The sequence below is a fragment of the Equus asinus genome, chromosome 16 (assembly GCF_041296235.1).
Source record: "Equus asinus isolate D_3611 breed Donkey chromosome 16, EquAss-T2T_v2, whole genome shotgun sequence".
NCBI classification, from domain to species: Eukaryota; Metazoa; Chordata; class Mammalia; order Perissodactyla; family Equidae; genus Equus; species Equus asinus.
Window position 1 is genome coordinate 40,772,888 of NC_091805.1, and position 23,355 is coordinate 40,796,242.

Consider the following 23,355-nt stretch of genomic DNA (forward strand, 5'->3'; position numbering starts at 1 on the left):
ACCACGCTGAGGCAGCATCCCACATGCCACAACTAGAAGGACCCACAACGAAGAATATACAACTATGTACCGGGGGGCTCTGGGGAGAAAAAGGAAAAAATTAAAAAAAAAAAACAATATGGCTCTCGGGCCAGCCCAGTAGCATACTGGCTAAGTTCCCATGCTCCACTTAGGTGTCCCAGGTTCACGGGTTTGGATCCCGGGCAAAGACCTACACATTGCTTATCAAGCCATGCTGTGGCATCATCCCACATATAAAGCAGAGGCAGATGGGCACGGATGTTAGCTCAGGGCCAGTCTTCCTCAGAAAAAGAGGAGGCTTGGCAGCAGATGTTAGCTCACGGCTAATGTTCCTCAAAAAAAAAAAAAAAAAAGATGGCTTTCACCTCTTACGAGCCTATTCTTTCTTGGGGACACTGCTAACCCACAGATTGAAGGCAGAAAAGCAAGGGATGCAGAATTTGAGGTGCAGAGGGAACCTAATGAAAATGACATCAAGAAGAAGAGATGAATGTGTGTGCTCTACCTTTAAATACATAATTATTAAATTATATAAAGTCAGTTCCACTGTAAAAGACACTGCTCTGATTGCCAAGTAGCTCAGATTCTGTATCATTCCAGGCTTAGTGTTAAAATGTGTCATGGAGGGGACTCTTTCCTCTGCCTTTAAAGTGGAAAGTGGTTTTTTACACTGTGAAAGAGAAAATCGATGTGCTGAATAGTGTTTAACATCTTTCTGCACGAAAACTTTCTGACAGGACCAAGAAACTCCTAGTCCACTGAGTTGTGACTGTTGAGTTGACTCCAGGGGGAACACAACCTTCCAGAGTGGCTTTTTGTTGTTGTTTTCACCGCTCAAAAAGGCACCTCCAGGCAAGGCTCCAGCCACAGGAGCCAAACTTGCACCACGCCACCTGAGCAAGCACTGAATGAAGGAAAGCGGAATCTCGAGTGAAACTTCTCGTTTCCTGTCGCTGCTGAGAGAGGCTGGACTCGCTCCCTCTCACATGGCTTAAGAGGAGCTATAAACACAACCATCCAGCTTGCCAGCTGGCCGCAAGCTCAGGGGGCTTTCGGGGGCAGCCGCTGTGCCATGCTCCCTTTTCCTCCTTTGACCAGTGTCATTCCTGTACAGATAACGGTACCGGAACGCCCTCCACTTCCTAGAGTCCTCATTTATGTCATGGTTCCTCTTTCAAGAAAACACGGGGACGAAACGCAAAGCAGAAAAACAGACTAAAGGCAAAATTACCCCGTCATCTCGTTTCATCCCTCTCCATTGTTATTATAAAAGAGCTGGATCAAATTCCTTTTGTTGCCCTACACACACACACACACGCGCGCGCGCGTACACAAAAGTAGGTGAAGGGCACCCTAAGACAGCTTATTTTTTCCCGCCTCACAGAAAGCCTTTACGAAATCCTCATACCATCTCCGGACGCAGGGCTACAGCAATCAGCTAAAGAGCTAAACCATTTCAAGCCAAGGTATGAAAAGCCGTGGTCCCCAAGGCACAAGGCTGGAAGGCAGGGCAAGCTGAGTGCACCTAGATGTTTGCATTTACACAAAGAAATTAGCCGGATGATTAATGGGAGATGCCGGCTGGAGGCGGAGCGCCCGCGCCGGCCTCCTTACCTGGGACATCTGCGGCCTCAGGTTGATCTCCTTCAGGTTGATGGAGTGCGCCCGCAGGTTGTTAAGCAGCTGGCAGAGCAGGACTCCATCGCGGAGGGTCTGCGCCAGGTCGAACACCTGCGCCGAGTCCCAGGTCACCCGGTGGTTGGCGGGCAGCACCTTGCAGTGGATGAGCCACTGCGCGCACTGCTTCCACGGCTCCATGCCCGACGGCTCCCGGACGCCGCCGGCCCGGGGCAGGCGGAGAGGATGCCGCCGCCGCCGCCCGCCGCGGCCGGCCCCTTCCCTGCGAGGGTGCGAGGCAGCAGGCGCCGCGGCCGGCGCGTCGGGGGCCCAGCGCGGGGCTCGGGTCGGCTCCCGGCCCGGGTGCTCCGGCGCCCGGCCGCCGCGGCAGCGAGTCGCGCGCGCTCTCCGTGCGCCCCGGCCGGCTCAGCGGCGGCGGCGGTCGCGCACAGGCTTCCGACTCACGAGCCCGGCGCCCGGCGACTGAGCATGCCCAGCACGCCGGCCGCTCGCGCTGCCGTCTGCGAGTCCCCAGAGGCGCGGGTGGGAGAGCGCGCGCCGCCCCGGCCTGGGGTCGGTGGCCCGGGCGGGGGCAGAGGGGCGGGCAGGGGATCCCAGCGCCCCCGCCCACCACGAGCCCTCAGGTTGGCGGAGTTTACACAACTCCGGGCGTCCGGAGAGTTTCTCTCGGGACGACTTCCCGGTTTGGGGAGAGTGTGGCTGAACACGGTAATACACTGAGGTTCCTACTGGGACCCCGTAACCGGCAAGTGCAATTTCTGAAAGAGTCTGAGAGGAACGAAGGATTCACTGGGGCCCCCGGACTACCCAGAGAAGTGAAAAAGGGCACAGAGCATCTTGAGAACGCAACGCTGAAAGTTTGAGATTCTCACCCCCCATCCCTTCCCGTTCCATCTCCTAAATTCTCTTCCTACAGATAATTTCTGTTCCTCCAAGTTAGTTGCTCATAAGGATGTTTGGGCACCTTAAAAGCCTGTGTGTGGAGACCCGCCCCCAACCCTCGAGCCTATTTCGAAGCGAGGTGGTTTTCACTTAGAGATGGTTTTCGCCTAAAGATGGTTCCCCTCTCCCCTCCCGGGCTCGGAACTGCTCATCGCCGCAGTCCCGAGCCTTTTGCTGACCGCACAAAAACCTGCGGGAGAGAAATAGGCCTGTGAAACGCCCACGGAGCCCCGGCGGCCAGACTGCGCATGCGTCGGTGACCCGGGACCAGGTTTGAGGGCAATTAGCATAAGGCTTCAGCTGAGTGGGTCGGGGTAAGCATTGGGACTCTTGGTGAAACTTGGAACATGCCCCCAGAACTCTTGCGCTGGCTGAAGCAGCGCATTAGCGTTGCTGAAATCTTTTGGAGACTCTTAACTCTGATCTTTTACTCCCACTGCCCCTCAAAGCCAAGAATAGTGTTTAAATTATTTATGGCAAGATATTACCACATTGAACTCTTGCTGTTCTGTGTAAATATGATCCTGGGTCACCCTTTCGAGAAGTATTCTTTTACAATTTAAAAATAAAATATGAAATCCAGTTGGGATTTTAGATAATTTTTATTTTTTACATTTCTGTAGCTCATTTTCTATTATGAACCAAATTAATTTTATAAGGTCAACATGTTATTTTCAAAAGTGTATCTGATCTGTTAAGGACAGGGACTGTGTCCTTTTCCACCAGCCTGTGACAGGCGTAGCACACTGTGTACGCTGGGCGTGAAAAAATAAATCAGCCTGAGGATTTCCTTCCCTCCCATGCATCCTTCCCCAGCAGTTTCCTCCTGTGTTCAGTCTAGATTGCATCAACGGCACAATGTTTCATGAACTACAATTTTGGCAAATAAATCCTACTAAACTTTACATATCATCTTTAGAAACAAAATCCAATACATCTGAGTCACCAGGTAATAAGAGGTCCTGCATAAAGAGAAATTAAATTGGAAAAGAAATTTCACAAAAAAGAAAAATAGTTGACTAAAAATGTAAATTCTGTTTCAGGGATCAGATCACCCTGAGTATTGTGGTTTGTTTCCAAAAACCAGATAATATACACTACACCAGGAGGCAGACCTGGGTTTAGAGTCTAAGCTCTGCTAGTTTCTATCAACATGACCTTGGGAAAATTATCAAATTCCTCTAACCTTCAGTTTCCACATATGTAAAATGAGAAAAATAATATTTACCTCATAGTGTTGCCACCAGGATCGAATGATACAATGCCTTGTTGTTCAAAATGCAGTCTGTGGACCAGCACCATCCCCCAGGAGCTTGTTAGAAATGCAGACTCTTGGGCCCTACCCCAAACCGAATGAATCAGAACCTACAGTTTAACAAGATCCCCATTATATTTACATTAAAGACTGAGAAGCATGATGTAATGCATTAAAATGTATGGTGCCTAACTCTTAGTAAGAGTTCAATAAACATTAACCAATAGCATTTAGTTCACAAAAGGGCAGCAATGACCAAATAAATGCTTTATATTATATATTATTACATATATAATATGACTTCAAAACATACTGCTTCTCAAATATAGGAAACCAGAGAGTGGAGAGAAAGGCAAGAAGAAAATATGTGGAAAGCCTAGAAGAGGAGGAGGCTAGTGGCAGTGGAGGGCTCTTCAAGTGAACAAGGAGCTGAGTGGCAAAAGGTGAGTCACGTGGAAGACATTAAAGTGTCGGAAATTGGGACGACAACAAAAATGGCCATGGGCTTCTTTGAGCTGTCAGCCAGAGTCCTTTTCTTTTAAAATTGTACTACCTAATGACAATGACGTGTTGGGAGGTAGGGACTAAATTCTGTCAGCGACAACTCCTTGCTAGTCCTGGGCGCCAGTGTTCCAGCGAAGGCCGTTCTTGTGCATGTGACGTGGAGCTCAGGACTCAGTGGTCCCACTGCCCTGGATGCCTGCATTAGCACCTGAGGCACATCCACACTCTACCATTTACTGAATGCCAAGCCCTCCACCGGGCAGTTTACATACATTATCTGCAGGGTCGAGGATGTCCTCCCTCCGCCTCGTAGATGAAGAAACAAGATCAAAGGCATTAAGCCCCTCGCTCCTGCTTACAAAGCTCAGAAGGAGGGTCAGTTGGATTGGCCTCCACATCTGTGCTGTTTCTGTCCAGAGTTGATCCCCATTATAATAATTACCTTAGTGAGTTTAATTACTGGTTTAAATGTCTTTCTCCTTGCTAGACTGAAACGCCTTGAAGGCAGGGATAGTAAGTTACTCATCTTCAAATTCCCAGAACTAACTTTTGTGCTTGGCATACCATAAGCACTCAATAAATATTAGTTGATTTAGTGAGTAAATGAATGAACGAATGACCTATGTTGCCCCTTTTTACTCTCTCTGCTCTCTCTTCCTGGTAGTGAAAAGATCAGAAAGCATTCAGTAGTGTTACTTGTACCAGGTATCAGAGCCACATGAAGGGAAGGTCTGCTCCTTCCTGTGTGTTTCGTTAGCCTCTCTGGGCCCTCCAGCTAACAGGCGACCCTCTGTTTCTCTCTTGCGTCACTCTGTGGTTTGGCTCTTTGCCTCAGCCCTACACACACAGGATAAAAGTAGGAAATGGGATAGGTGGCATCCTGAGCTGCAGGAAAGACAATAGGTGATCCATATCACATACTAGGTCTCTTTCCATGTTCAAAATTACACATAATCAGAAAAGTAAGGATTAGAGAATTCACTAGGTTATGCATCAGTCCTAAGGTACCAAAGCCTGTGAAGGAAAGGAGGCGAGAGCCACGTAACTTCATTGCTTGCTGCAATCTGTGTTGTTACTCAATCCTTATCAATTTTTTTCTTCTTATTCTTTCAACTCTTAAGTTTACAAAAGTGCTAAGATCTGTCTACCACCAAGAAATTCAGAAACCCAAATTTATTCCTTATTCTTTATTTTATTGCTTTCTTATTTTGTCACAAAAGAAATACATTGATGATATTTAGCATATTGAAGATAAATCAGTTTATGAAAAAATTAAAAATGCAAAAACAAATATTATAGACTGCAAACTGAAATCCAGGCTGTCTATTAATTTTCCTCAACTATAATCAAATGTTGTTTGATTTCATATAAACATTGGGATGCAGGCTTTAAGTTTCTAGTAATTTGATACTGTTTTAAAAATAAATAACAGAAAACCATTGTGAAGACAGGATGGGGGGAGGAGAGTGGGATTTCTAATTATAATCATTCTTTCAATAAATGTGCCCAAATCAGTGTGAATTTAAAGATTTTTAGGTCCAACTGAGCAGGATCTTGTTAGGATCACAGGATTTTCTTTTCTCTTCTGACATGTTGAAGTCCTGATGATAATAATAATAACAATGACAATAATGGCCCTTATTCAAAATGTCACTTAGCATCGAACAAAAGAAATTTGCTGGGATAGTTTATGACACAAATAGCTTCCAAAGAAGCAGCTTGAAAAGGAGCATAAGAACATGACTCTGAGTCTTTGTGTTACAAGCGATGGACTAATAAAATACTAATTAGCTAACTGATGTCCACATAAATGAAAATACAAGTGTTCCCCCTTCGTCTAATGTAGATACACACACATACACACACAATGAGGCTCCAAAGGTTTAATTCACCAAGTTAATCGCGCCTCAGCTGGGTCTTCTCAGACTCTAGTCCTCATTAAACGTGCTACAGCGCTCAAGCCCTAGTTAGACATTAGTCCGCTGTCCAACATTAGCAGTGATATATGTACATGTTGTGTTTGAAAGACAACTGAGGAGATTGGATTTACAGCTAAAAGATAAATAGCTATATATTCCTGTGAGCAACGAAGACTTAATCTAATTTGTGGAACACTTCAATTTCATTTGCATCTTGATATAAACAAATTGTCAAAGAGAGAGCTCTTCATACTGCCATGGCGAATATTAAAATTCAATGTAAGGAAACTTTTGTGGGAAGTCCTTGGTGCCTGTTTCCACAGAATCCTATGCATATAGCAATTATTATACTAAATTCTTTGTAGAATAATTATCTCTTTAAGTGTCTGACACCACAACTTCCCTGCACCCCCACCCTGCCCCTCCTGTGAGCTCCTTGGGAACAGGGACTGTATTTAATTCATGCCATATCTCCAATGCCTAGCACCTAGCAGGGGATGGATGAATGGTTGGGTGGATGGATAGGTGGATGGATAAATGAGATGAAAAGGATGTAAACCATATGATGATAATATTGCTGAGAGAGCAGAGCAGCAAGGCTGAAGTTCCACTAACCAATTCTGCATGTCACCCAGATTTTCTCCTGCCACCAACAACAATTCCTGCACCAACAATGTCCTTGGGAAAATAAAGCAATACTCCAGGACCAATTGGCTTTGCCCATATGGAGACAGTACAGGAGTACTAGAAAAAACCCCTATGCCATCCTCATTCAAAAAAGAAGAAAAAAAAAACACATTTCCTTGATTTCTGTTTGTTTTCTTTAACAACTGAAAGCCATTATCACACAATTAGAAAAAGCCAACATATTTAGTTAAATTCATACCTTATGCCTGAGATCAGATAATGACACCACCGTCTACTATTTATGAGTTCTTATTATGAGCACTGACATCTAGCTATTGAACTATGTGCTTTCTATGCATTGCTTTCTTTGATTCTCTCTGAGGCAGGTACTATTATTTACCTCACATAATAGATGAGGAAACCAAGGCTAAGAAAGCTCAACTATATTTCCTAAATTCAAGCAGCCAGTAAGTGGCAGAACCAGCACTGGAGTTCAATCATCCTGATGCCAAGATGCACACATTTCACCATGATGCTGTTCTGCCTCCCTGGAGATTTAAGCTATGGAGAGATGCCCAGGAGCAGACTCCGATAAGATGGCTTTATATGCACAGCCAACTAAATGCTCCACACCTGTGCAAACTCATTAATAAAGTACAGTTCCAATATTTACATAAATGAAATTCCCCCCATTGCTATTCAAATATCAGGAAAATAATCAAAATCTGTTTGGTAAAGTAACATTGTTTAATTCTTTTTTTCTTAAAATAGTCCATTTTTAAAATGTTTTAAAAATTGTTTAACACTTTCTATTCTCTTCTGATGTAACTTCTGATGTTTTATTTTGTTGTGTTGTTTCAAACTGACATGAGGTTTTGAAATGCTGTGCTTTCGAAAACCTGTGGGTGTCTTTTTTGATCATTAGACTCATTATGACAAGCTGAGTGATTTAATAAAACGGTTAATCAGCTTTTCTAGGAACTGACATGAGAATGCTAAAAAGCACCAAAATGGAAACCTAATGTGCCTCATTAATCTCACACATGTGCACATACAGGCAGACATTCTCACATTTATGTATTTTTTCAGGCTGAAGATGCTCAATTTTGCAATCTTGGCATTAGGTTACCTGTAAAATCATAAACTGGTTTTTATTGCACAAACACAAAAGGGAGACTCCCAGGCAACACTTAAAGAACGCTGTATCTGATCAGAATGAAAACACAATCACTATTTCTGTTTCAAGCTGTTTGGTTTGTTGCTGGCTACAACTCTTAAGTTGTTCTTACAGAAATTTCCTAGATTTAGGAATAACTCATGTATTCTGCTAGCTCAGTTTTCGCCCCTCGCTGACATTTCTCAGAAACTAAAATTCAGGGCTGTTTAGATCAGAAGATAGCATTAGGGTGTCAGAAACAAAGAGGTAAGTCCACAAGGATCGCTTTGAGAGAACGATAATAATTCAGATGATTTTAAAGAGAGAATAGGATGCATTGATAGACCTGAAGAAAATAGGATAATTATTTTTTATATGTTTTAATGTCAGTACAACATAGAAAGAATAATCATTTCAAAAACATGGGAAATAATTGTCCCTTACCAAAAAAAACAACCCTGCCACTATATCACATCTGATTTACCTACCTCATTTAACAAATATTCAGCACATTCCAAGTGCAAAAATACTCCCCTAAATTTTATGTGGATTTACAGAGTACAAGTAAAACACGGTTCTATAGGAAATCTCCGTGAAAATTTAGTTAACACTGCAAAAAGATGGTATGAAAGATGGCACAAAGACCCAGGATCTGTCTGTGTGGTGATGTGTTTACATTTACTGTTAACTGTTTATGGCGGTTGATACTAGAGTAAAATTTATGAATAGGCACCAAGCTGGAATGATTGCTAGATAGGCAGATCACAGAATACCTTTTCCTTGAGGTCTGCCACAGGCATAAAAGAGCAGCAGCTAAATGAAGTCTGTTGTCTTCTAGAATCCTGATATCTCCACCGTTCATGACCCTTTCCCTCCATCTACTTAATCTCTCCAAGTGCCAGGGACCAGGCATAACTTCTGGGGTGCCTCCAGGCTCAAAGAGTTTAACGCTGATGCAGTCTGATGAAGCAAAAACATTTGCTTCAATTAAAAACTCCGAAATGTTGAAAATCCTCGCTAATCTAGGTAGTTCACTTTGAAACCCTCCACCTTCCAAGTATCAGCACTAATCTCCCAAGCTTCCCTCCGTCTGTGCCAGGTGGTTCAGTTTTCTCAGGACACAATGGGAGACGGGCTGCCCCAGCCGCTGGTGATCAATAGTAGGACAAGGCCGTGGTCTCCCAGCCTATCTCCATCACACTGATGGGGAATTGAGTTACTTGAATCAAAGTGAATGCGATTTTGCTGCTGGCTATCAGTGCCTTTCATTTTAATCTGTCTCTTATTTGAAAGTGCCTGGGAAGATGTGGTCGCTGGCTGAAATTTTTCTTTATGGCCACCTGCTGTGGTCTGCGTGTGGATGGTGGCTAACTGTGGCCCTACATGTCTATCGAAGCTATCAGTTTAATTTTTAGTAAAAGTGTAAAGGAGACAGATGCTGCTGACCTAAAGCCAGTAGATGTCTGCACTGGAATGAGGATGAACAGAAAGGTCTTTGCTTCGCTGCTACATCCAGTTTGGACATTTTATGGCAGATATCTGCCTAATAATTGCTTTACTCACACTCATTACATCTCTCACATTCAGAGATTAAAAGCTCAACTGTTCTTTAATAATGTCTGTGGAGTGCGTGTGAAGGTGGCAACAGTTTCATTATAGATTAAAAAGTATTGCTTATCTCTAAAGAGCCAGAAACTAGTATCAGTGAAGAAAAGATTCATATATCTTTTAAATAATCATCTAATTATTTTTTAAGTCAGCTATGACTACCTTTTTCCACTTATCTGCATGTAAAGATATAGGTAATATTCTGCTGTGTGCAGAAACTGATCCAAAGGAGGTATGGGTTTAAAGCTATCGTCTATTTCTGATCTGTCTTTCCTCCAAATTTTCTACCCAAAAGTTCTCCACAATATTCTCATACTCTGCAGATAAACTGGAGAAAATCCAAGCCTTGAATTCCACTTTTCAAAGGATCTTTCAGAAATGAGCTAAGCAATGGTCCATTTGCAGCAGGATTAAAAACTAAATTGGCACTCATTCTACTTACACACTGTGGCAAATGAGAGCAGCTGTTAAATAAGTGTTGCCAGTGGACTCAGTTCCTACATCAGTTTTGTAAGCCTTGCTATATTCCAAGGCCACTAAATGTGACTCTAAAACCTAAGCCAGATGTGTAGCCAATGCATATGATGTGTGGGCGGGAGGGTTCATCAAGGCTGCAGTATCTCCCTCTGTCCATGTTAGCCTCCCACAAGGCCTTCCCTGATAATGATTGACAACCTCATCCTTGCCCTACTACCACCACCACCACCCTCCCATCCCCACCGGTGTCATTTCTACTTCGTCTTACAATTATTTTTATTGGTCTTAAGAGGAATCCTTAAGGAAATACAGTGTCTAATTCATCTGGAAATTCCCAAGAGCTCATTAAATATTTATTGAATGAATGAACAAATGAATGAGTGGTCTCAGACTTGTTGCTATAGACAATGCTACCTCTAGTCTTAATCTACAAAAAGTTTTCATTATTTCCAGCATTCTTGTTCATATTTAACCTTGTGTTACCTAGATTTTACCTTATTGGAACAGTGTTCTCTAAAAGTTTGGAGAAGAGTATAAGCAGCAGCCTAGAAGGAGTGAAGTCTGGGTGTAGGGAGTAATGGTGGCTGGAGAAAGGAGACAAATACAACTCAGAAATGGTATGGTCGATCCAATTTAAAAGCAAAATCGTTCCAAAAGTGCTAAAGAAGATAAAGTATCTAGTGCAATTGTGGTGTTAGATGCTATCTATTTAGTTATTAATAAGCAATTACTATAAGTAAATAAAAATGTGACAAAACAAAAAATATGTTTAAGTCTCAGAATTCTTTTTCAATAAGCCTAAATCATACTTCACTTGTAGAAGCTATAGTTAGTTTTTCAGAGTGGGTTTTCTCTGTAATGTCTGAACTATATGTGATTTGTGTGAGAGAGAGAAACTCTTCCAGCTGTTGAAAATTAGCTTAGTCGCCAGTCTAGTGAGACCATCCATGAAATACCCTGGATATTGGCAATTTGTTATCTCTCTGAGCTCTTTAAATTAAACATGGTTTCAGTTCATTTTGAGAAGGGGTCAAATCACTTAGCAGAGCATGAAAAAGAGGACATGTGGGTACCACTCTTCATCACCTTCTTTCACTTCTTTTATTCTCTTTCATTCTTGGCCTTGGTTGTCTAAATTCATCTTCAGGGTTATAAATGGTCATTGGCAATTTATGAGAGCAGGGGTGGTTCCTGAAGGGTCCAGGATTCTGTTATTTTAAATGTATATTGGGCTTCACATTATGAGCCAGGAACTAAGCTACATGCTTTTACATATCATATCTCACTTACAGTAGGCCTGTCAAGTTGACATTGTGTCACAATTTTACAGGTTAGGAAAAAGGTTCAGAGAGGTAGAGTGATGTTTCTAACAGTATGACCATTACAAAAAAAGATTCCTGAACCTTTCCTCAAACCACTAAATCAGAATTTATGGGGGATATCTAGGAATCTATTAAATCAGAATTTCTGTATTTTTCAGTACTGCTCCAGGATGATGATGATGATGATGATGATAATGATTACCTTTTATTATAAAATTTTCAAACCTCTATAGAAGTGGAAAGAATAGTTACTAAATGCCCATGTACCCATCACCTGGTTTCAACAGTTATCAACCAAAGGTCTTTTCAATTGTTCAGATTTGGCCCTATGATTCTGTAATTTCTGTGTCCATTGAATGAAACATCCAGGTAATTCTTTGAAATAATAAAATTCGAGAACCAGTGGGATTTTGTAACTTTCTCATTGTCATTTATCTGGGGAGCAGCAGAGCCAAGAAGAAAATCCAAAATATGTAACTCCAAGTAGGGTTTGCTTTCTATTAAACCACAGCTGTATTCATCAAGTCCATAAATGTTTATTGAGTTCCATTATATTCATAAAGCACCAGACTGAGGACTAAAATATATATAAAGAAATAAATACATATCATTGTTTTTAAAATGTGTATAATGGGGAAGATGAAATAGACATATGTAACAGTTAAATCATATTTCAAAATGGCCTGTGAGCAAGGACCAAAAAGAATGCTGTGGAGAGTAAGCACATTAATATATCAGAAAGTGGAAGATCAAAGAAGAATGAAACCATCTTAAAAGTCTTTATAGAAGAGGTAAGACTTGACTTGAACCGTTAGCAAGGAAGGACTTTCCAAATGATGAAGAACATGAGCCAAAACACAGCATTCGGAAGAAACAAACTAATTTTGGAGGACTAGGAAATAAAAAGCAGACTGGCTGGACCAGAGGGATCATATCAGGAAGCAATATTGGATTGTTTGGGGTGGGAAGTAGGGGGCGGGGGGCAGATGATGGAAGTTCTCAAAGGCAAGATAAAGCGGTGATAACAAGAAACTACACTGAGGATTTCTGAATAGGGAAAAATATGGCAAAAGTGGGAATTCAGGAAGAAAACTGGCCACAGTATGTCTGGAAAAGACAGATTCAGGAGGCTGTTAAGAAGTTGCTGCACTGAGAGATGGCTGGGGAGCGTTATATAGAAACAGCTGGACTTGGTGGGGACAACAGAGAGGGATGAGTTAAAAATGACTCTGAAGTTTTGTAACTGGGTAGTTAGTTGAATTGAAGAATACCAAAATGAGTTTTACTGAAACAGCATAAGATGAGAGATTAGTGTTTGCATGAGAATTAGGGTGAGGATGCTAAGGTTGAGAGTCATCAGCAGAAGGAATAGTTGAAACAGTGATAGATACATGATCATGAGAAAGACTCATTGGAAACTAATAATTGAGCTTCAGGGGGCTGCTCACAGTGAAGGAGTGAGAGGAGACCACGAGTCAGAGAAAAAATGGTCAACGGAGGTCAAGACAGCTCAATGCGGCTGTCTCTGTATGTTACTCAAATCCAGGGCAGTGCTCCCCAGAACACCATTTCAACATTAGCCCTTGTGAGGATGCCCTTTATACAACTGCCCCTGACTGGTGCTAAATGGGTAGAAACCCCTGCCATATCGCTTCTGTAGTGACTTCCAGGTAATCAGTTAGGGCCAACCCTGATTCAATATCTGACTTACGGAGTATTGAAAATGTCCTTTTAAATTTGGACTGTAAAGGATAAAAGAAATTAGTAAAAAAATAATCGAAGCAACTCAATGGCAAACTATACGTGTGTCATACAATATTCATTTATACAGGTGTGGTCTTGTTGAACTGTAATCCCTTCTCCCTGGGGATTAGGAGATCTACACTAGAGGTGGCTAGAGTCAGATCTCAGTTCTACTCTAGGGTTTATTGTCCTTGTCTGGCTCCATTTGTTCCCCTTCTCGGATTCCAAATTGGTTTATGACAATTAACTCATTTACTAAACAAATATTTATTGATCACCCATTTTTTCTAATGCTAAAGATTCACTAGTAAATAAGACAGACAAAAATCTTTGTCTTCTTGGAGTTTACAGTCTCCCTCTGACTTTGCTCAATGACTAATGATTGGTGAAAGTACACATCCAAAATAAAGCATGCTATTCTTAACTGCATAAATTGCATTTGCTATCCCTGCTGTTGCCTTTTGGCTATGTGCATATTTGAACTCGGATTTCACATTTGAACTCAAAGCTGTGCTTTCTCCTCTATCTGCTAAGTACAGCATCAGGCCTTCTGATTTCTAAGGCACCTGCATGTAGTTAAATTCCACATGGCAGTGGCATCACACCCCCAGTCCCCTCAGCAGCCTCTCTTTCTGTCAATACTGATGACACCAATTACCCCCTGGCCCCTTGTTGCTATTACCCCCTCCTCATTCTCAAGTCCGCAGAACCCCTGTGGTTGTTCTCATGCTGTCACCTGCTGGAACAAGTAGTCTCACTCTCTCAGGCCTTAGGAGAGTGCTAGCAGGAAGAGGGACACCCGCTGCCAAGAAACAGTCTTCCCTCTTTCTGTACCCATCTCCACCTCTCTCTAAACCCTTCTCAAATTCGGAGCCCATAGAGGAGAATTTAAAATCAAAGTTTCTGACTGCAGGCAGCACAGAAAACACTTTACCTCTTTCTTTCCTCTAATATACAAGTTGTACTGTAGCTCAGAAATCAGGATAGGAGAGAATTTCAAGAAGGATGGGGTGATGGATTCAGAGAACTCGGCTCTGTTTTGGTAGCGCTCTCCGGGGCCATCTCACAGTTTCTCAGCCGTATACTAAAAGCTAGAGCAAACCATTGTATAGGCTCTTTTAAAAAACCAAACAAATACTGTGACTTTTAAGCAACTGGATTCTGTTTATCCAGGAAAATTAATTTTTTCAAGAAAAGTACAGTACTTAAAGGGAGATGTCCCCAGGCCTGCTAATAGTTTAAGAGAGTGTTTCACTTTAGTGAGGGTACATTTTTTGAATCATACCCTTTTAGGAACAAGCATTTCTGTTTTCTTCCTATATCATGTATGAGCTAATATTTTCACCACTCATTTAGAGAAGCTGCCCTGCTTAAGCTATCTAGACATCTTTACTTTTCTTTTCTTTTCTTCTAACCAACATCAATTATAAAATTATAAAGAATCTTTCTAATTAACAAATGGTGAATTAAATCAATCCTGAAAAATGTTTCTGAAAAAAAAAAACCCATATTATTTTATGCTACAAAGAGAATAAGACTAAAATCCAAGTCAAATAATTCTCGAATTGTTTCAAAAGGAACATCGTTTCCTTTCAAGACTCACCCGTGAGAAGTAAATGGTTGGCTTCACTGAGGCTCCTAGGGGAAAAGGATTGTTCACAGACGTTAGGTTTAATACTGAAAATAAGTGCTGTTCCAGATTTGAAGCTTTGTTCTTTTTCTCATTTTTGAGAAGGTTCAGAAGCTTAAATCTTTTATTAAAATTTATATGGCAATTGTTACTATTTTATTTCATTTTCTGTTTTCTTTTTCTCTTATCTTGAAAAAAAATTGTATGATGAGGAAACAATTCCTATGCTATTAAAAACTGCTTTTAACAAGAGAGAGATGTTATCAACTACAAGAGGAAGGGATCAAATGATAGATTTAATTTCACGGTAGAAAGGAGAGTTTTCCTCAATGGTCAAGAAAAGAAAAGTAATACATTTTAAAACACACTGTCAATTTTGTAGCTCTCATGGCTTTTCAATAGTTGGACTCCCCTCAAGAACATGTTTTCATGTTAGAATGTATGAAGTTCACAGTATGAGATAAAAAGGTTTTTTTCCCATAAAGAAAAACCAGTGCCCAAATTCCCGCCAACACACCCTGAAAAAAAACTTTTATGCCAACATGTATTGCCTTATCTTGATTTATTTGAGACAGAGAACTTGTAATTTCAACTAAATAAGGAATAACTATTCAATTGCAAAGTGTTTTAAACCCTGAGGCTTCTGTGTAGAAGGAAAGTAATAAATTAATCCTGTGGAACCAAGATTACACATTGCTATCCTCTGACTCTACCTAATTATCTCAGAAGATAAAATGTTTCAGAAATTCAACAGAGGGTTATACAGAATTATCGGGATATTACAGACAATCATTCATTAACATACTCTCTAAATAAAAATTAATTTTGTACAGTTTCTAGGTGAATAATTACCATATGAATTCTTAATAAAAATGCATGCATAATATCTAAAGTTCTGAATCTCTGGAAATGAAAAAAACATGCTCCCCATTAAAAATAAACTGGTTTCAATCAGTACTTATTCAAATCTGCTTACTTCTGAGAACAAACTTTAACGTGGCTGACATTCTTTTTCTGTAGTCAAAGAAATTGTAAGTGCCAAGTCATCCTCTGCACTCTACTTCTCTCTTTCCATCAAAAGTGATCTGGTAAATTTCCCCCAGAATGGCTCTTCTTCTCAGTTTCCCATTTCAGTCACATAGCTGGTCATGATTGCAGAAAGTGTGGTCCTGAATGCCTCATGTGCCTCACACACAGACCATCCACATGCATCCGTTTACTGAAGCTATGTTGTAAATTCTAGCAAATGTCTGCCAATCTGGAGAAGCTCAATATCCTGGAAACACACTAGACAAAGGCAGAGAACCAGGGTTCCAGCCCTGACTCCCCCACATCTTCCCCTGTGACCTGGGACAATCTCCTGGGCCTTGGTTAAGTGATTAAGTGATTAATCACGATTTTGACCTACTGATTAAGTGAGCTGGACTAGATTATTCCTAAAGTCCCTTCCAACTCAAAATTCTGATTCTGAGGCACCCACACTCGCTCCCAGTCCATCAGACTCAAAACCATGAAAGATTTAACTATATTGTTTTCCTCTAAGCTGTCATCAAGCGCTTTTTGTTTGTTTTGTTTTTCATCTTACTTAGACCTTATCCTCTTGGGCACGGTCCGTAACCTCGTTAAATTCATTTTCCCCATAGTATCCACTTCTCATCATAGTTCCCAGCTCAAAATCTTCAGGGGTTCCCTATAGTCTATCCTATCAGATACTCTTCATAAGAGACTATAATATGATACATTTTGAGAAGTAATTTGGTTCCAACTCATTAATCCAATCTTATTCTCCACTTCTCCAATACAGCAAAGAACACTGGCTCATCTCACCTCCAACCTTTTATATGTCATGGTTCCTCATCTTGAAACTACTCCATTCCTACTCCCAAGCCTAGCTTGCCAAATAAATTCCTACATATTTTCCATATTCCTTATTCAAGTGCTCAAGATCTGCTGCCTTCAACTAGTGTGAGGGAGCATAGCATAGTGGTTACAAGTGCCTTTGCTGAGGCCAGACTGCCTAAGTCCAACTCCTGGGTCCATCACTTGCTAGTTCTGTGACTTTGGACATGTTTGATAACCTCTCTGTGCTTCAGTCTCTAGAATGGGGATACATTAGTACTTACTGGATTGAGTTGCTGTAAGGTTAGTAAGTTGATATATGTAAAGCACCTGGAACAGTGCCTGACACATAGTAGGTGCTCTAAAAGTGTTTGCAGTCACTGTCACACCAGCTCCCTGAAGCATGCTGGGTCAGCAGCATATATTTAGGCACACATATTTACACTGTCGTCTGCTGCTTACTGCTCTTTCCCTTGTTATAAGACTGGCTATAAGAAGGGGAAAGCAAGAGTGGCATCACACTTACTTCTACTCTCTCCATTGGCGCAGAGTACAGTTCAAACTCCCAGTATCCACAACCAGCGAGAGAAGTATGAAACTACAGAGGAAAGCCATAATGATGATTAAAGGGTTGGAAAGTGATGATTACGAGGAGAGACTAAAAAACAAGGACTAGTCATCTCAAAAAAGAAAAGTTAAAGGTTATTTAAATAAAGGTCTGTAGAATTCAAAGGTCTTTGAAACCCCACAGGGAACTGTTTGCTGTCCATTTTCAACTACCATCTTTCCTCTTCCTTCTTTTCCCTTCCCGTGACGGCTTTTGTGCCATTTCTCACTCTGTTCCCCTTCCCAGGCTTACCTCACCATGGGCCAGACACTCACATGCGTTACGTTCACCACGACTCCGGAAGGTGGATTTTTATTAAGCTTTTTATTAAAGCTTATGATGATTAAATAAATTGCCCATTGTCACACAACCAAGTCAGTAAGTAGCAGAACCAGAATTCAAACCCAGATCTGTCAGATGCCAAAATCCAAGATCAGCCCATGACACATAGCACCTCTATTTCTCCTAACTCCTGCTGCCTTATGCCCACCACTCCTCCGAGCTCCTCCAGCCTTGCCCAGTAATATGCATATAAAAAATATTCACTAAGAGCTTCTGCTGCAAAACATAGTACTGAGAGTCTTAAATACTACAACAATTCAAGAAGTTGGGAAGTCTTTTTCTTTAAGTGATCAACACTAATAAATTAACTAACTAATTGGCATTCCCATGTGTGACCCAGGTTGAGGACCTCTCTAACAGGAGAGCATCTGGCTTGACAACTTTTCAGATGCTTTTTGGAACCAAATCACTTATATTCATAAAAAACTCAAGGTGTAGAACATTCTTTAGCTAATAAAATACAATGGCTGAAAATGTCACCAATTTATTAAACCACATGAATTCTATTAGGGGTTGATAGAGATAATTTTAGTCAAGAAATTTAAAATCTAAGCATTTTAATCCCCTTAACAGGCACAAATTGAAAGCTGATGAACAATCTGTTTATGATATCACTCATGCAAAGGCTAGTGGGTCTGTGAACTACAGGACTCTCTCAGTAAATCAAATCTTTATAACCTTTGCCCAAGTTTCAGGAAAATCTGTGCAACAATTACAGAAAATTGCCCATCTGAAAATGTTCCACGATTTTGTTTAATGACCACAAAATAAATAAGACATGATGGAAATCTTGATATTCTTTTATGATGTGAAATTTGATCCAAGTCAACTAACTTCTTTATATTTAAAAAAAAAAAAGCATGCACACATCCCAATACAGAGGTCCAGATAAAATGAAAAGCTTCCTTTATTCCATCTGTGTGTGTTGACTTGATCTTTTGACCTTCCTTAAAATTGAAATTAAATTAAAAATACACTGTATAAACTCCACAGAAACCTCCCAGGCCCTACAGATCTGACCCTGTTAAAAGATTTTCTGAGGCCGACCCTGTGGCCAAGTGGTTAAGTTTGTATGCTCTGCTTCGGAGGCCCAGGGTTTTGCCAGTTTGGATCCTGGGCGCAGACATGGCACCACTCATCAGGCCATGCTGAGGTGGCGTCCCACGTAGCACAACCAGAGGCACTGCCAACTAGAATCTACAACTATGTGATCGGGGGCATTGGAGAGAAGAATAAAAAAAATTTAAAAGAAGGTTGGCAACAGTTATTAGCTCAGGTGCCAATCTTTAAAAAAAAAAAGATTTTCTTTGAGTGGAACATAGAACAAAATATAACCATTTTATTGTCATATAATTGATAGTGAAAAGAAACTCAATGCTTTTTACCACTGTGACTCTAAAATATTTTTCTCCTGTATAATAATTTTATTTTACAAAAGCACTACATAATCAATCCAGATCAGTTAAAATGTATATAAAATGTAAAATAACCAGGAATTACATCTCCAAAAGACTTTTAACATTTTGGTGTGCATTCTTCCCATTTTTTTATGATTTTTTTTCTTTTTTTTGAGGAAAACTAGCCCTGAGCTAACATCTGCCGCCAATCCTCCTCTTTTTGCTGAGGAAGACTGGCCCTGAGCTAACATCCATGCCCATCTTCCTCTACTTTATATGTGGGACGCCTGCCACAGCATGGCTCTCCAAGTGGTGCCATGTCCACACCCAGGATCTGAACCGGCGAAAGTGGAACGTGTGCCACCGGGCCAGCCCCTATGATATATATTTTTAAAAATAAAATTGCCATTTTACTGTACATGTTATTTTATAACCTTTCTTTCACTTGACACTCTATTAAAGTTTTCTCATATTTATATACTTTTATTATTTATTTTATAAACTCTCTTGATTCCTTTAATATGATAGATACCAATAGTTGTATCTTGTTATTTTTGATACATCTTATATGTGAAGATCTCAATAAGTTGTTTAGAAACACAATTAGCTTACCAGCATTAGGATACCCTGGTTATTTATAACCACTCCATCTTGCTCTTAGATCCAAGAGTATCCTGCTTTAAGTCAACCCACATGTGAAATGGAAAAAAATTGTTTTAACCTAAACAACTAGAAGGAAAATACTTTTTAGGTAAAGCAAGCCAGCCTGGGACAAGAGTAGAAATGGAAGCCACATACATATATCTAAATAATAGTTATAAATCAAACAAAATGTTGAATAAAATATGTTCTACACTTCTGCCTTGATAAATGTACTCTCATGACAAGCCGTGAGTCAGGTTAGAATTAAGAACTCTCAGGCATCTTGCAGTTCCTTGACAACACGTGAAGGTGCCAGGAGATCCAGCCTGGCCCCTGTCCATGGCCCATAGCGTATGGTCCACTTCTTCTCCTCACATCCCTGGCTCTGCCCCACATCAAGGGGCTGCACTCACATGCACACCCCAGTTCTGTCTACAACTCTGCCTAACACCACTGCCCCTTGGCCATCCATCAGGCCTGGGAGTGTGCACTCCAGCAGCACATCAGCCCTCGAGAAGACAGGAGGGGTGAGGGGAAGAGACCCGTGCAAGCCTTTGCAAGCAAGCTGGAGGGAGTTTTGGCAGTGAATTGGGAATCTTAAGGATCAGAAGCACAGTGTAACAGAAAAGGATGCAGATTCCAGGTGGATATGCTCGCTGGCCCTATGACTTCCTGCCCTTGATGTCCGTGTGTTGGGGGTGGGGATATGGAGTGCAGCTGCAGAAGGGCCGGGGTGGGCCTTCTACAGCACAGGGCCCAAGGCAGGGGCCTCTTCTGCCTGCATCTGAGGGCAGTAGTGAGGCAAGCCCACCTTTCTGAGAAGATTTCGTGACAAGCCTGTTTGAAGTAGAAGCCAAGACCCTGAAGGACCAAAGTTTGGGAGGAGAAGAACTAAAAGAGGAAGAATGATTAAGAGTCTAAGGGCAGAGCCAATAAGGTTAGATGATAAATAACAAAACCTTCTGTTACTCATGAAATACTTGTTGGAAATGGGAATTTTTGTACCGAAATGAAAACCCATGAAAGAGTTTGAACCTAGTTGACTTAGGGTTATCTTAGACTGACTTAGACAGAATTGGTCAAGAGGAAATAAGCTTTCTGGAACTTTAAAACATCCTACAGAAATCTTTGGACTCTCACAGACCATGAAATGGTGAGATGCAGAGAATGTTGAATGGACATTATCTGATTTAATGAGGGACAGAGACATGCCAGCTGATACTCTTGGTAATATCTATGTGAAAATCTGCATTTGAATAAAGAAAGTATGAGTGCTTTTTTACTTTGCAAATATAGTCATTCTGTGATTTTTTTTAATGGAATAGTTCAGTGCTTTTAAAATGATTATATTTTAAAATGAAGACAACAAAATAAATATATGTCTAAAAGGTTATATGTAGAAATATTAGAATCAGAGATAAAAAACAGGACTCTGAATTCCTTTGTGCTGTGCTAGATCCTAAACTTTGCTCTCTCTCTTCCCCCTTTCAGGATACTAAAATTTTGCCAGCTGAAGCTAAGGTTTTGCAATAAACTTCAAGAAGTTCTCAAGATTTAACTCTAAAATAAAAACCATCTGCATTTTCACGTGATGAGCTATCTCCATCCACAAGTTTTTAGGGGCACTCTCTCTTTCCATGGAGAAGAACGGTAAACCACAAAGTGATGCATTACCTTCAGCAGTGAAATTGTAAGCACAAGATATTGTTCGCTTTCTTCAATAGAACATTGTGATTTCAGCCATAACAGACATGACTATTATAGCACCAATGGCTGGCGCCTGTTTCCATTAATTTCTCAGCCTACAACTATAGCTCCTAAAAGAGAGCTCTTAATAAATATAATCTATTACCAAAAGGAAAAGAAAATACAGGAAACATCAAACCCTTCTTAATCAAGACATCTTCTAGTTGAAGTACTATTGTCAGTTGTTTTAGGTTCTGACAATTACCTTGGATCCTTTATGACCTCTGTGAATTTTTGTTGACTGTATTTTGCCTGAACTGTTTCCCATTATGATTATTCAAATTTACTGAGCATCTGCTATGTGCCAAGACTCATTGTCTAGTGGAGGAGACAGTCCCACTAGACACAGACATATAAACTCCTTTGTTTGTAATCAAAGGAGTGCCAGGGTAGAGGTAGATGCAGATTGCTACAGAAGCACAGAGGTGGGGAGTGACCAGCTGCCCGGGGGGGTGGCGAGAGTGGGTGAAGAGGTGGGGAGATAAGATGTTCACTTGGGGGACAAGGAGGTGGATGGGCATTATAAGAATAAGAACAGCACCTACAAAAACTCAGAGGCCTAAGGGTCCACCAGAAAGTGAGACACCAGGAAGTTTTGTGGAGGGGCCAAAATATCGTGTGTATAAAGTGAGGGCAAAGGCTTGCATGAAGTTAATGGTTGGAGTTGGGGGCAGAAGACAGACAGGGCCAGTCTGTAAAAGGTCTGCAGAGGAATCCAGAGCCTCCTAGCTCTCTTTTAGGAGCTGTAGTTGTAGGCTGAGAAACTAATGGAAACAGGCACCAGCCATTGGTGCTATAACAGTCATGTCTGTTATGGCCGTCCTCAAAGCCCATGCCTGACAGGTAAAACCACCTTAGAAAACAAGATTCCTCTGACACCTTGCAAGTGAGAGCTCTTAGTAGAATTCGAAGTTTATGCTGAATTCCATTTTCTAAGGAATTGTGTTCGAATACTATTCCACAGGCATCAGAGAGGAGCCAATGGACTGCAGACCCCGCTCTGCCTGACTTCTCAGAGGAAGCAAGCTCAGCAAACCAAACTGTCAGAAAGCCCTTTGTATAACTTGGAAACATAGGAGACCACATGATAACAGAGGTGGAGAGGCCCACAGCCAAGATCCTGGAAGAGATTTCAGGAAGGGCTGTCACCTAGTAGTATTTTTTAGCATAAGGCCATACTTGCCCAAGGCAAAATTACTAATGCAAACAGTAAGAACATGCGTGGGCACTCATGAGAGCTGTAGAGGCTCCACCTTAAGTATGTCAGTCCAAATATCTTAAAGTTGTCTGAATTAACAGGATACAAAAAGCCTCTGCGTGCAGCGCTGGAGTGCACAGGTTCTTACACGTCCCTATTCTGCTACACTCATAGATGCCACTGGGTAGTTTAACCAGCAGTCTTTGAATATTCAAATATTAAATTTTGAGTTAAAACCATAATTCATTAGCAACTTTTATTTTAGAGAAAATTGTTTATTTTTACTACCCAGGTTGAACTCTAGGTTATGAAAAACTAAAGCTAAGAAAAGGTTTCACAGTCATATCTAGGGATGTATTTGAAGGTTATCAAGGTACCTCTACTTTCCTTTGGTGGACATTTGTTGTTTTTGCCTGGGCAGCATTCACTTCCCCTTCTTCTAATGACTCTTTTAGGATGTGTCCTATTCGTCATAGCATGCGGTCTTGGTGGATGGTCAAGAAAGGAATCCCACCAAGGGTACGTGGGGTGAGCTAGACCAGTCTCTTTCCTGAAAACTAAACACTTAGTAAAGTGACAGAAGAACGGGAAATTGTTGGAGTTTTCTCCCTCTCTCTCTTTCTTCTCCCTCTCCCTCTCTCTCTAAAGACCTCCTCTCTCTCTTTTTCATTGTGTTAAGTTAGCCAGGCTTAGTTTGTTTGCCTGCAGTCAAAGAATCCTAAATAATACATTGCAGTTCATG

At 41.1% G+C, this 23,355-nt stretch overlaps 1 protein-coding gene and 1 long non-coding RNA gene across 2 annotated transcripts in view; one reads left to right on the forward strand and one right to left on the reverse strand.

The window, feature by feature from the left end:
• The window catches only part of VAV3 (vav guanine nucleotide exchange factor 3), a 349,793-nt gene extending 347,576 nt beyond the window's left edge, over nt 1–2,217 (reverse strand). Inside the window, exon 1 of the mRNA XM_070486950.1 lies at nt 1,636–2,217. Within this exon, the coding sequence (XP_070343051.1) occupies nt 1,636–1,839 (204 nt within the window). The 5' untranslated portion in view covers nt 1,840–2,217. The remainder of the gene's footprint in view (nt 1–1,635) is intronic.
• LOC123277710 (uncharacterized) lies at nt 1,368–21,294 on the forward strand. Its single transcript, XR_011494876.1, has 3 exons — nt 1,368–1,487; nt 4,186–4,299; nt 21,161–21,294. It is a non-coding gene; the product is annotated as an uncharacterized lncRNA (long non-coding RNA).
• Nucleotides 21,295–23,355: the final 2,061 nt, after the last annotated feature.